General features: G+C 39.4%; 1 protein-coding gene across 1 annotated transcript; it reads left to right on the top strand.

Moving 5' to 3' along the window:
- The first annotated feature begins 3,430 nt into the window (after nt 1-3,430).
- On the top strand, nt 3,431-11,090 carry LOC149836633 (BAG family molecular chaperone regulator 6-like). The gene is made up of 3 exons (XM_090005494.1): nt 3,431-3,564; nt 7,349-9,046; nt 9,179-11,090. The coding sequence occupies exons 2-3, from the start codon at nt 7,466-7,468 to the stop codon at nt 9,881-9,883; spliced, it is 2,286 nt and encodes a 761-aa protein (XP_089861620.1). The 5' UTR covers nt 3,431-3,564; nt 7,349-7,465; the 3' UTR covers nt 9,884-11,090.
- The last annotated feature ends 450 nt before the right edge of the window (nt 11,091-11,540 follow it).

Below are 11,540 nucleotides of genomic sequence, written 5' to 3'. Positions count from 1 at the left end.
CTTTGTACCCGAGACAAAAATTTTGTCTGATGTTGCAGCAGTTATAGCCCTCAAACCGTGGCCTTTCTGTCCAAGCACCTAATTATTGGAAAACCCCATACATGTCTACACGGTTCCCGTAAAAGGGTTTTGTTAGAAACCTGCCCATTTGAGCGGTATGTTTTTTTTGCCAAACCCGTTCGGTTAGGAAAAATCCAAACATGCATACTTAATTAGAATTCATATAAAAAATGCATAGTTCATATAAAACCCATGCAACAACGTATCCATCCAAATTTTAGACATGCATAAGCATTAAAAACAACCTCTACACAACGTGTGGAGTAATAGCATGCATCATACAAATTTAAAACTTGCTTTAGACATGAATTTATCCATAAAACATACTTTTCACATATAGAAACACAGTTTACTTAACTAGAATGCAAACACATGACTAAACTCATGAAATCAATCTTTAAGATATCATATATGTTGTAAACACCATTAAAATCAGCAAGGAGTCATACAAACATGCTTTTATAACTTAAATCTAATGTCATACGTGAAAATGACACTAGATCCAAAACATTTTCATCAAAACTACATTTAATCCATTTTTTTACCGTAAAACGCCCTTCAAACATATTCTAGATCTCAAAAATCACATCACAGGGGATGCACAACAATAATAACATATTAAACATACTAAAAATACAAAGATCTACTAAAATATTAATATGATATTGCGTAGGGTTTCAAAACTATGCGATTTATGATACTTGACTTTTAAACTAGGGCATTTGGACATAGTTTCGCCAAAAATATAGTTTTTCAAAACCTTTAAAAGCATGATCTGAATCTAAAACCATTATTAAAACCTTTTTTTAAGAAAATCATGGTCTAATCCACCCATGGATCATGGCCGTAGAACAAACAAGATGCATGATCTATGCGTTCGTACCTGATCTACAAGTATGTGCAAGATGAATCCTACCCGAGTCACTCTTTTGGTGTGACTAAGTAACTAGGAATTGCAGCTATAATGATTGCTTACACGTTACCCTAGGCATGAAGAAGGGGGAGAGGAAGATGAAGAAGATAGAAGACAAAGAGAGAGATATTACATAGAGATAGAGATAGGGGGGCATCCCCCCTATGAGGCCTTTTATAATCCCCCTATGAGGCCTTTTATAATATGAGTTGTGGCTTGCAAGCCAGCTCACAATCAATTAAGAAAGTGGGCCCTACTAAGTGGGGGCATCCCACATTTGAGTTGGATTTTGACTGTTGGCTTTTCTTTCTTTCTTCCTTTCTAATCCATCTAACCTAGGCAATTAAGAAACCCTCTTAATTAGAAATGTGGGGTCCACTAAGGAGGCTTTCCACCCTCTTCTAAAACCCTTAACTAATTAATTAATTATTTTATTAACCAAATTTCTCGATTGGCTAATTCAATTCCCTACACAATTTCCAATTTAGAAAAAGAGTTGCCAATTCTCTCTATCACTACATGGAAAATGAGGGGCGAGGAGGCGTCCCATCCTTCTCTAGAAGTTTTCAAATTAATTAATTAATTTCACTAATTACATAATTACCAAATGACCTGGGATCCATCTGAAAATCTCTATGAATTTTAAGGCCAATATGTGGCATAGTGAGAGGTGTAAGGGTCCCACACGCCCTAGGCCACTTCCCACTCCCTCCTGTGGCCCCCATGGTGACACTGGACGCCACCCAGGCTAGGTGTGTCCCTCTGGCCTAGGTTCCATCCCACTACTCCAAACCCAACTGAGCATGATTTTCTTCTTGGATTTGGCCTTTTATTGTATTTTTGGGATAAAATGTCAAACTCAAGAGAATCGTGTTAGTGCAAGGCAACGAGTAATCCAAATTTTTTAACGACAGGGACATCAAGGGCCCGGGCTGGTAAATGACCAAAACAAACTGAAACAAAGGGTGTTCAAGCTTGGCTCGTTCTTGTAGCAAGTTGAGCTGAGCTTAAGTCCATGATGAGCCCAAGTTAATCAAGCTGAGATCGAGCTGACTCGTTTATTAAAGAATAAAAAAAATACATTTTTCATGTGAAAAGAGCTTCCTTTTTCCCCTAAAAAGTGTGTGTTTACACCCCAAAAGGCAAAATTCATTGTAGAAAGCATGTCCGAGTGTCCGACTCACTGGGGTTGGCTTTCTTTGCATCATAGGATAGAATCCACAAATTTTTTCTTATAATCCCTCTTGTTTTTGCACGACATTGCACCGTTTGGATGGTGCCTAAAACCCAGTTAAGAAGTGAGTTTTGGGCTTAAACCAGGTTTTAGCGCTGTTTGGGTGATGCCAAAACCTGGTTTCAAAGCCATGTTTTTTTCAAAACATGGTTAAATGAAAAAAAACCCTCCCCCACCAAATTGAAAAATGAGTTTATTGGGAAGGGGCTTTTCCACCCTCTTCGACCCCCCACCCTACACCTTCCCCACCTAACCATTGTCTGGTCATTTCTAACTGGCCACTGGCTGAAAATGGCCAGAAAAGCTTGCTTTAATTCTTTTTTTTATGACTGAATAATGTTTTTTTATTTTATTTTTTTCAGTGGCCGGCCATTTTTTGGCTAGCCACCTATCGAAAAAAGACTAACTATATTTTTTTAAAAGTTTTTGTTTTTACAGTTATTAGGAAAAAATGGGCAGCATTTTTTTTCTTTTTTGGTTTTTGATGACCAAAAACTTGGGTTTTGGTCACCCAAACAGGTTAAGAAAACCAGGTTTTGCCCCCATCATCCACACGGACCCTAAGAATGTGTTTGTCACGTAAGACACAAATATGTATACCAAACCTTAATGCAATTATTTACTAAATTCAAGTTGCTTTACTGTTTCCTTGACCAACCGGACTTGAATTCAGTCAGATGTTGGATCCAAATCCTATTCATTGGCGCATTCCAGCTGAACCTATTTTAGCACGCTATGAAGTCAAGCTCACCTTCTCACCAGCTCCACTCTTTCGAACCCGATGTCATAAATATCGTTATCGAAAAGATCTTGTTGATAAATTAAAATTTCAGTTCTTTGAAAAAAAAAATCTTAGAAAATTATCGGCAAAAATAAATTCATATAGAATATATAAATACGAAAAATTAAGATTTTTTTTTCACAGCACTCATATAAAAAAATAAAAGTATTTTGACTATTTTAAAAACAATTGTAGTTTTCAAAATATCGCATTTTTCGGGGACCCTTGGACCATCCAAACATCGCCGATATTTATATGACACGGTTCTAGAACGGCTGATTTGGCGAAGGAAAATTCGAGAAAGACTGACACGTGGATTGACACAAAGTATCTTGTGATACGTGGCAGAAGAATTCGAGAAGGACCTGGGCGGGAACGATCTCGATGGCGCGAAGGGACGCTCCTATATAACGCCCTTCTCCCTGCCGTCCTCCCTCTCAGAAGATCGCGAGGAGGAGAGAAACAAAGTCCATTCGCTCATCTTTTCTAGGATTTTGCCGCACGCTCGAGCCGATAATTTGTCTATTCGGTACGTGGGCCGGATCGGAGGGTTTTCAATAGAAGATCGATCTATTCGTAAGTCTTTAGTACGCGTTCTCTATCGTTTCAATCTGTGCACAATTTCGTCGTTTGGGTTTGTGTGCGATTTCGTGATCGGTGTAGTGCTTTTCGTCCATTTCGTTGATCTCCATGCTGACTTCTGTAGTTTTCTTGATATATATTTGCTTAATTGTTGCCATGGATTTTGCTTTTTTTTCTTCTGTCTGCTTGGGGATCGGAGTTAAATATGTACTCGTCAATGTGAATAGATATGTTTTGGTTATGTACAGATCGTCCAGATTAATCTTATTCTGTAATCGGTTTATCTTCGTCTGTTTGATTCTGAATTGTGTTTTTTGCGATATCTATGTATTTCTTTGATTTTTATCTGTAATCGGATATTCTTTTCGGGGTTTTTGGCTTTTTTCATGTCCTGAAATTTTTGTAGATGTTAATGTTCATCATTTGTAGGTTTATTTCTTTGATCGTTATGTAGAACTCATTCTCCTTTTTAGGGGTTTGGCATTTGATGTCTTCGAATTCTTGCAGCATCATTTTGTGTAGGGATTGGGTTACGTATTCATCGAGTTGGAAGGAAAAATTTCTTTTTCTTTTTTCTTCCCCTTTTCTTTTTCTTTTTTTGTTGGGTGGATGTGAAATAGTGTGATTAATCTTATTTCCTGAATAAATCAATCTTTGCATTTTCTCAGGATATTTGGTGCTTGAGTTTGCGTGCGTTTCTGTGATTATATTGATCTTACTTCGTTCCAATGGTTGTTAAGTTTTGTACTTTATTTTCTTTTTTTAGAGGTTTTAAGTATTGATATACATATACGGGGTATTTGCTAATTCTTCAATATGAATTATTTCCATGGAAGTTAAGGAACTGTATCTTTTTGAATTACTCTCCTCTTTTTCTGTAGATTTTCTTATAGATTAGCCACAGTCAACCCAGTTGCGTTGAAATACTTGTGCTTTTGCTTTTGCTTTCAACTGTGCTTACCGAAGAATCATTTTTCAACATAGAGGTTCTATAGCGTTTTTATAGGACAATGGTTGTTTAATAAATCTCATCTTTTCTGCGGAAGCTAATTTTTTATGTATTCCGTTGGTTAATTGGCCTACAATATTCAAGGATCTGGCTTGTATCCAGGGTTGGGTTTTCACTAGTTGTTTGTTAGGAATAAAAATCTAATATTTTGTCCTAAAATTCTGTCCTTTCACAGTGTTAGGGCAGGTGTTTTAAATTCAAGTATCTGGCCCATTATCTGTGCTTGAAAACTTTTGCTTTGATTTCTAGCAGTTAACATGGACTGTATCAATAGATCCCATGAAATCTGGTGTCCTTTATGATGTTGCTGGATTGGATTCTATGGCATCTACCTTTTTGGTGTGCTATTCGTGGTGGTAGATGTGCATAGTTCCTTTATATTGTTGATCACGAAAGAGAAGAGGAGATTTGTCTCTTGTAGCTGACTGAGGGTGTTGCTGACTAATGCTAGGCAGGTTGTCGTTGATGTGCCCTGAGGAGGTACTCGGGATTGTGGGTTGAGTTTCATATTGTCAATGGGTTGGATAGATTTAGTGTGTAAGTTTTATAACCGATACAGCAAGTAACCTGGCTATTCTTCTTCATGAAACCTGAAGGGGGTTGTCATTTATTGATAAGTTCTGAAAGAGGTCATGGTGAAAAAGCGAAACGGAAGAATTAGATGTTATGATAATTGGCATTTCCATAGAGCACTTTTAGTAGTAGTTTGTTGAAGGAAACTGGAGTCTTGGGGGAGATTGACTGCCTGGGAGGGTACACTTAATTTAATAGAAAAACATAAAAGTACTGGTGATAGAAAGCTTAATAATTCTAGTCTCAATGATGCTGGCCTGCTAAGAAGTACCTCTCCTCATTTTTCAAAAGATGGCGCACCTTCTATTTATAATTTTTAAAGGTAGAGTTCTTATCCATCAAAGAACCTCGTATGGCTAAACAAGAGTCCAAAAAAAACTTCTTTATGTAGCAAAGCGAGTCCTAGTCCAATAAGGTCTCATTCAAGCCACAATCAACATTCTTCACCTTGGCTTGAATGCTCTCCAACCAACTCTATTTAAACACCTCCTCCTTGGGGCTCAAGTAAGCTAGCCCATAAAGGGGACCAAGTTCCTGCCAACCGTGAACTATGTAATCTTCTTTGCTTTACCTTTTTCACCTGTAGAAGTCATATTTTTCATGCACGAACCTACGTATTTAGCTGACAAAACATACACTATTGCATAATCATCCCGTGGGCATTGCCCATGAGATTGAGTAATATTTCTCTAAAATTGAACATACCTTTTGCAATAAGTTATTTCGTAATTGAACCTGAGAAGATCTTTGTGAAGAATCATCACCCCTTCCATTCTTTTCAACTTCTTGCTCCACCTGCAACAAAGTTTTCTTTGTTTTTTTTTTGCCTTGTAAACACCTTGTTCAATCAATAAATCCTTAACTCTTCTTTGCTATAACTTACAATTTCTTTTGCTATCAAATTTCTCCACCTCAAACTTAATTTTCATCACCCTTGAGGCCATATCTCATCTTGCTTATAACCAATAGCTCTGATACCACTTGTGATTTTGGGGCCCGTGCTCAGAATCACACTAGGTGGGATTTGATATTGTGCGATTAAAGAACATAAATAATCACAATAAAACCAACAAAAAAACAAATAACCACAAGATAAGAGGATTTTACGTGGTTCAACAAAACCATCTACATCCATGGGAAGAGTACCGAGAGCCTTTATTAATATAATCAATCACTCATACAAGAGAGAATAAATAAAGCCACAAACGAGAACGAATGCACTTGTTGTTTAACTCATCAAGAGGTTCGATTCATGCAACTCAAAACTTTATCTCACTCACCAAGAAGAAGCCCTCACATTCTTTCTCATATTTCTCTCAAAATCCAAGAGAAGCTCCAAGCATCGAAGAACCGCCCAAGAGATCCAAACCACCCTCTTTCAACACCAAAAGATATACTCTCTTTTTTCTCTCTCTTAAGCCAAGAAGTACCTCTCCTCATTTTTCAAAAGAGGGCACAACCTTTATTTATGATTCCCAAAGGTAGAGTCTTTATCCATCAAAAAACTTAATAGGGTTCAAATTTTCCATATCATATGAGGTTCTAAACAAGAGTCCAAAAGAAACTTCTTTATGTGGCAAAGTGAATCCTAGTCCAATAGGGACTCATTCAAGCCACAATCAACAGGTAGCTCATATATATTTGCTTTTTTTCAACAAATATTCATGTGCAAGTTGGTTTCAAACGTTGGCTTCGTTTTTATCTTTACTTTTGGATAAGTTGGAAAAAGCATATGGGAACAAGATATGTTATTTCCTCGGTTTCTCACATGCTGGAGTTAATTTATCCCTGAGGATTCTCACTAAGCTCGAATGCGGTGACAGTGCATCTTTTGGTTTTGGTACTGTTTTGCGTATAGTAATTAATCCATGATTTTACCCTCTGACTGGGGGCCAGGTTTTCAGCCATCTTTGCCTCCATCATGGTGTTCATTCATTCTTCACAGTTGAATATGCATCACGCATGGCTGCCTGAATTCTGCTAACCACAACATTTCAGTCACTCTTATATTGTAGCTTTTGTTTATTATTTTTCTTGATTTATTACGTTAGTTTTACTCCTTAATATGGTTGAGTATACAAGTAAAATATTTTCTTTTCCTTTTTGTTCTTCACTGTCAACATTCTGTGTAATTGGCTATATCTCATCTTTTGCAAATTTTGTCTGCTAACATAGTAAGTGGTTCTCTTTCTGCAGTTTTGAAAAGAAGCTTGTGGTTTTGGTACATTAAAACGGTCTCTCGTGTTTTATCCACGGGATTTTGCTTCTAGGCAAGCAAGTCCACCTTCAACTTAGACTCGTGCTACCAGCATAATGTTTCCTGTGTACAGATACTCAGATTGGTACCCTCAGCCTTATAGTCAGTATCAACCGGCCTTTGGGGGCATGTCACCTTGCAACAAAGGAGAACTTGTGAAGCCTTCTGTTGGGTATGAACCATGGCAACGTTCACCACAATGCTATGGCTGTCACAGTCATATGTACCCACCTGGATACTCTCTTGGACCACAGCCTCAGTTACTGACTTCTCCACCTTTATATTGCTATGGACCTTATCCTCCTCATCCCCAACCACAGCCTACTCACTTTGTTATCCCTCCTCACTATACAGCAGACCGTGGTCATTATGAGTGCAACAAAAGTAATATGAACCACTGCTGTGGATGCTCCAATCATACCTGTTGCTTGAAGGATAAAAACAATGTGAAAGTAGAGGAGCAAAAGGAAGAACCTGAAGAAAACTGGCTTTCCAATTTTCCTGATCTGTGTAGTTGCCCTTATCCTGTAGTGTGGATTCCTCCTGTCTGGATGAACAATGAGAATGGCCAGGCATCTGAAAAAGATTCAAGGACGTGGATGGGCCGGTTGCCTGTGGAAGCAAAGGACAATGTCCAATATGGAAATGGTGTAGAGAAGAAGACAGAGCAGCAACTTCCTGTCATCTGGATGCCTGGTTACAAGCATGAGGATGTTGAGAAGAAAGAACCAGAAAAGGTTAAAGAGAACTCTGGAGTTGCAGCAGAACCTATGAAACTGAAGATCATTCCTGTGAGGATTCTCGAGGGCATAAATTTCCCAGATAAACAGGTGGCTACTGAACTACATTGTGAAAATGGTGCACCAGCAGGGGTTGCATGGGAGGAAACAAAGCTGAAAGATGGGATTGCTAAACAGAATGAAGAAACCAGAGGGGACAAATCTCCCAAGGTAAAGAATCCTCCGTCTTCAGGGAACACTTCTAAACTGCCACCTATTTGCTTGAGGTTAGGCCCTTTACCCAAGAAGAAAAAGAATGTCAGTTCGAGGTCTCCTAGTCCACCTGGTGAGAAGATGGGAATTGGGGCACAATTACAGAACTCTTCTGGGAGATCCCAGGTTGTAGAAGATAAGATGTCAGATGTGGCTCATAAAAAGAAGGAAATAAAGGTATTTCCTGTGGAAGAGAAGAATGTCAAACAAGAACCAGAAAATGTAATAGTGGAGAAAGAAATATACGAGAACAAAAGACCGGCCACTGACAATAATGACAAATCAGAGAATGATGCAATACATCCAGCAGAAAAGAAGGTTGTGGCTACGGAGAAGGGGGACTCTAATGCAGAATCAAGTACTGTGGCAGCCCTGGCTGTACAACAGAAGGCAGTGGAGGTTGAGAAGAAACTGAAGGAAGATGCTGCTCTTCTTATCCAGTCTGTTTATTGTGGATTTGTGGTGCGGAAATGGGAGCCTCTTAAGAAACTCAGGCATATTAAGAAAATCCAACAGCAGGCTAATGAAATCAGAGAGAAGATTCATAATCTGGAAGCCTCCTGGAAGCTTCAAGCTAATGACAGGGAAAAATCAGTGATTGGAGAGACCATTATGAATTTGCTTCTGCAACTGGACACCATACAGGTAAAATTTTATTTTCTTCTTGTGTGATTAAATTGAATTGCTATTTATTGAAATTGTTCCTTTTACTTTGCTTTTATAGTTACTGGTGATGTGTTTCTTTCGTGAGCTGAATGTTTGGTTCTGCCGTCTCAGGGACTTCATCCAACTGTTCGTGAGATCAGAAAGTTGGTTGCAAGGGAATTGGTCTCCCTGCAGGAGAACACGGTGACTACTGCTCCGGTTGAGAAGCCAAAAGAGGGAGTGACTGATCCGAACTGTATGGTAGAATGTCCTGGTTGTCAAACTCCAGCTGATGTATCCAAGGAGCGAGAGGCAGCTAATCAACCTAACAATGATAATTGCAGACCTGAAGTCGGTGGAAAAGAAGCTGAGGAGTGGAAATGCATAGATGCATCTGCAAATGGGGGCTACTCTAGAGAAATGCAGCAGGAAGGGAGCCAAGTTACTGAACATGCTAACCTTTCAGCTCCTGAGACACGTATGTCTGATTCTCATAGTCAGGACGACCAAGGTCTGGCTTCTGAATTTAGTGTAGGCGAGGCTGTAGGATTATCTTCTGTGGTTGCTGCTGAAGCGGCTTCATTAGAGGGTGATGTGTCTAGTGATCTGGTGAGAGAACATCTTCAACACTTTGTCACCGGGACACAGGCAAAACAGGCCACGTACCCGTGTCCACACGGCCCGACACGAGTACGGTACCGAGTGCGGCACGGGTATGTGGGCTTGTGGGTTGGGTCGGGTCCAACTAAGACCCAACCTGAAACCGATACTCGTTTTTTTTTCCTGTCAAACCTCCCCCTTCCCACCCTCGGTAGTAGGAGGGGTGAAGAAAAATAAGAGAGAGAGAGCGATAGCATCTCGACCTGAATAGAATAGGTTAGTGGATTTGGATATCTCTGTTAGGTAAATGGGTATGTTGATCCTAAGTGAAAATTGAGGTTAGGATAAGGGATAATCTGATCTTTTACAAATAAGAACGACAATAGAGGCAATTGAAAAGATATGCAAGGGCAAAAATGGCACAATTCCTGGTTCTTAGGGGCAAATGGGAAGGAAACAGTGGTGCCCTCTCAGGGGAAAAATGGGAATGCATATCCTCCTTTGGTAGGGATGGCCATTTTGGATTCCTCCATTTGTGTCTCATTTCCTTCTTTCATGCTTTCTTTCCTTCTTTCACGTTTTCACTTCTATTTAAGCATCATAATGTGTTACTTTGATTTTTATCTTATTAGTAAAGAGTTTTTCTTGGCTTACCTTTTGGTAGGATTTGACTTCTTTGTAAGAAGAAAATTGTCTCATTAGGACTCTTGTCTAAGGAGATCTCTCCCCCTCTCACGCATCTCCCCCCTTATGTCTCCCTCTCTTCCATAACTCATCCATCCGTCTCTATCTCCCTCTCTCCCCCACACCTCCTTTAGCCATTTCTTTTTCTCATGCATCCCCCTTCCTTACCATCTCTCATGCCTACCTCATCACCTCCATTGCCGCCAACCAACACCTGTGTTTCAAAGATAGCGACTCTCCCACGGGTTGATATCATTTGGTATAAGAGGAGGAAGACATGTTTCTTCAATGTTCAAGGCTTCTACAATGAGGGCACAAGCCTTTCACGTCACCGAACACCATATCTAGCCGCATCCCTTCGGTGCTCATCATCATCGCGGTGATCTACAACATCATACAATGTTGTGAAAAGCGTTGTGGTGTAGCGCTTCACCAAAAACTGAAGCGAGGCGTAAGTCTTAAGAATTTTTTTCTTTAACTTTAAAAAACCTTTAAAAATATCTACAAATACAAATAAATACTATAAATGCTTTAATAAAAATGCTTTATTGATAAAGTAACAATCAATAGTGCAACTAGGTCTTTGATCATTTGGATGGTTTCTGTGTAAATATAAAAAAAAAGTTGGAAACTTCCTTTGCTAGGGCAGTCCCTAAGGATTTTATGGGCATCTTGAGTTGGACTTGAATGACTTGAGCCAGTTCCACAATGGATAAATCAAGTCAACCTAAGGGCTGTTTGTTACACACTCTCAGCCGTCGGAAAGCAAGGTCCTATGAAATTCCCTCCCATGTGGGAAATTGCTTCCCCATGGGTGGTTTGGCGGGTGCGATGCCACTTCCATACAAGACATGGTGCTTCACATGAAAGAATGTGAACACCACATCTGCTTTTCCCCCGGGCGTTTGATTAAGCCTAGCATCCCTGTGAGAAATTGCCCATCTTTTCATATGAAAGTGTCTCTTTCGTATGAAAAGTGGTGAAATAAACACTCCAAGCGAATGATGGGAACTCAGGTTGACTTCAGATTACGACTTGAGCGTCATTGATTGATATCCATGTCTAAGTGATCCATATCTTTGAATTAATTTGACCTTTGACCAAGTCCCAAGTGATCCATATCTTCGAATTAATTTAAAGCCTATTGTGACCCAGTGATTTTTCTTCTTCCCCAAGGTCATGGTTGCTAATTGCCATTTCCACGATTTGT

The sequence above is a fragment of the Nuphar pumila genome, chromosome 5 (assembly GCF_984573655.1).
Source record: "Nuphar pumila chromosome 5, dmNupPumi1.hap1.1, whole genome shotgun sequence".
NCBI classification, from domain to species: Eukaryota; Viridiplantae; Streptophyta; class Magnoliopsida; order Nymphaeales; family Nymphaeaceae; genus Nuphar; species Nuphar pumila.
This window is presented reverse-complemented; position numbering and strand designations above follow the sequence as displayed.

Bases quoted from the DNA above. Each gene is read 5' to 3' on its own strand.
- LOC149836633 (XM_090005494.1), top strand. From the start codon at position 7,466: ATGTTTCCTGTGTACAGATACTCAGATTGGTACCCTCAGCCTTATAGT. The intron at 9,047-9,178 runs GTAAAATTTTAT...CTGCCGTCTCAG, and splicing joins TGCAACTGGACACCATACAG to GGACTTCATCCAACTGTTCG.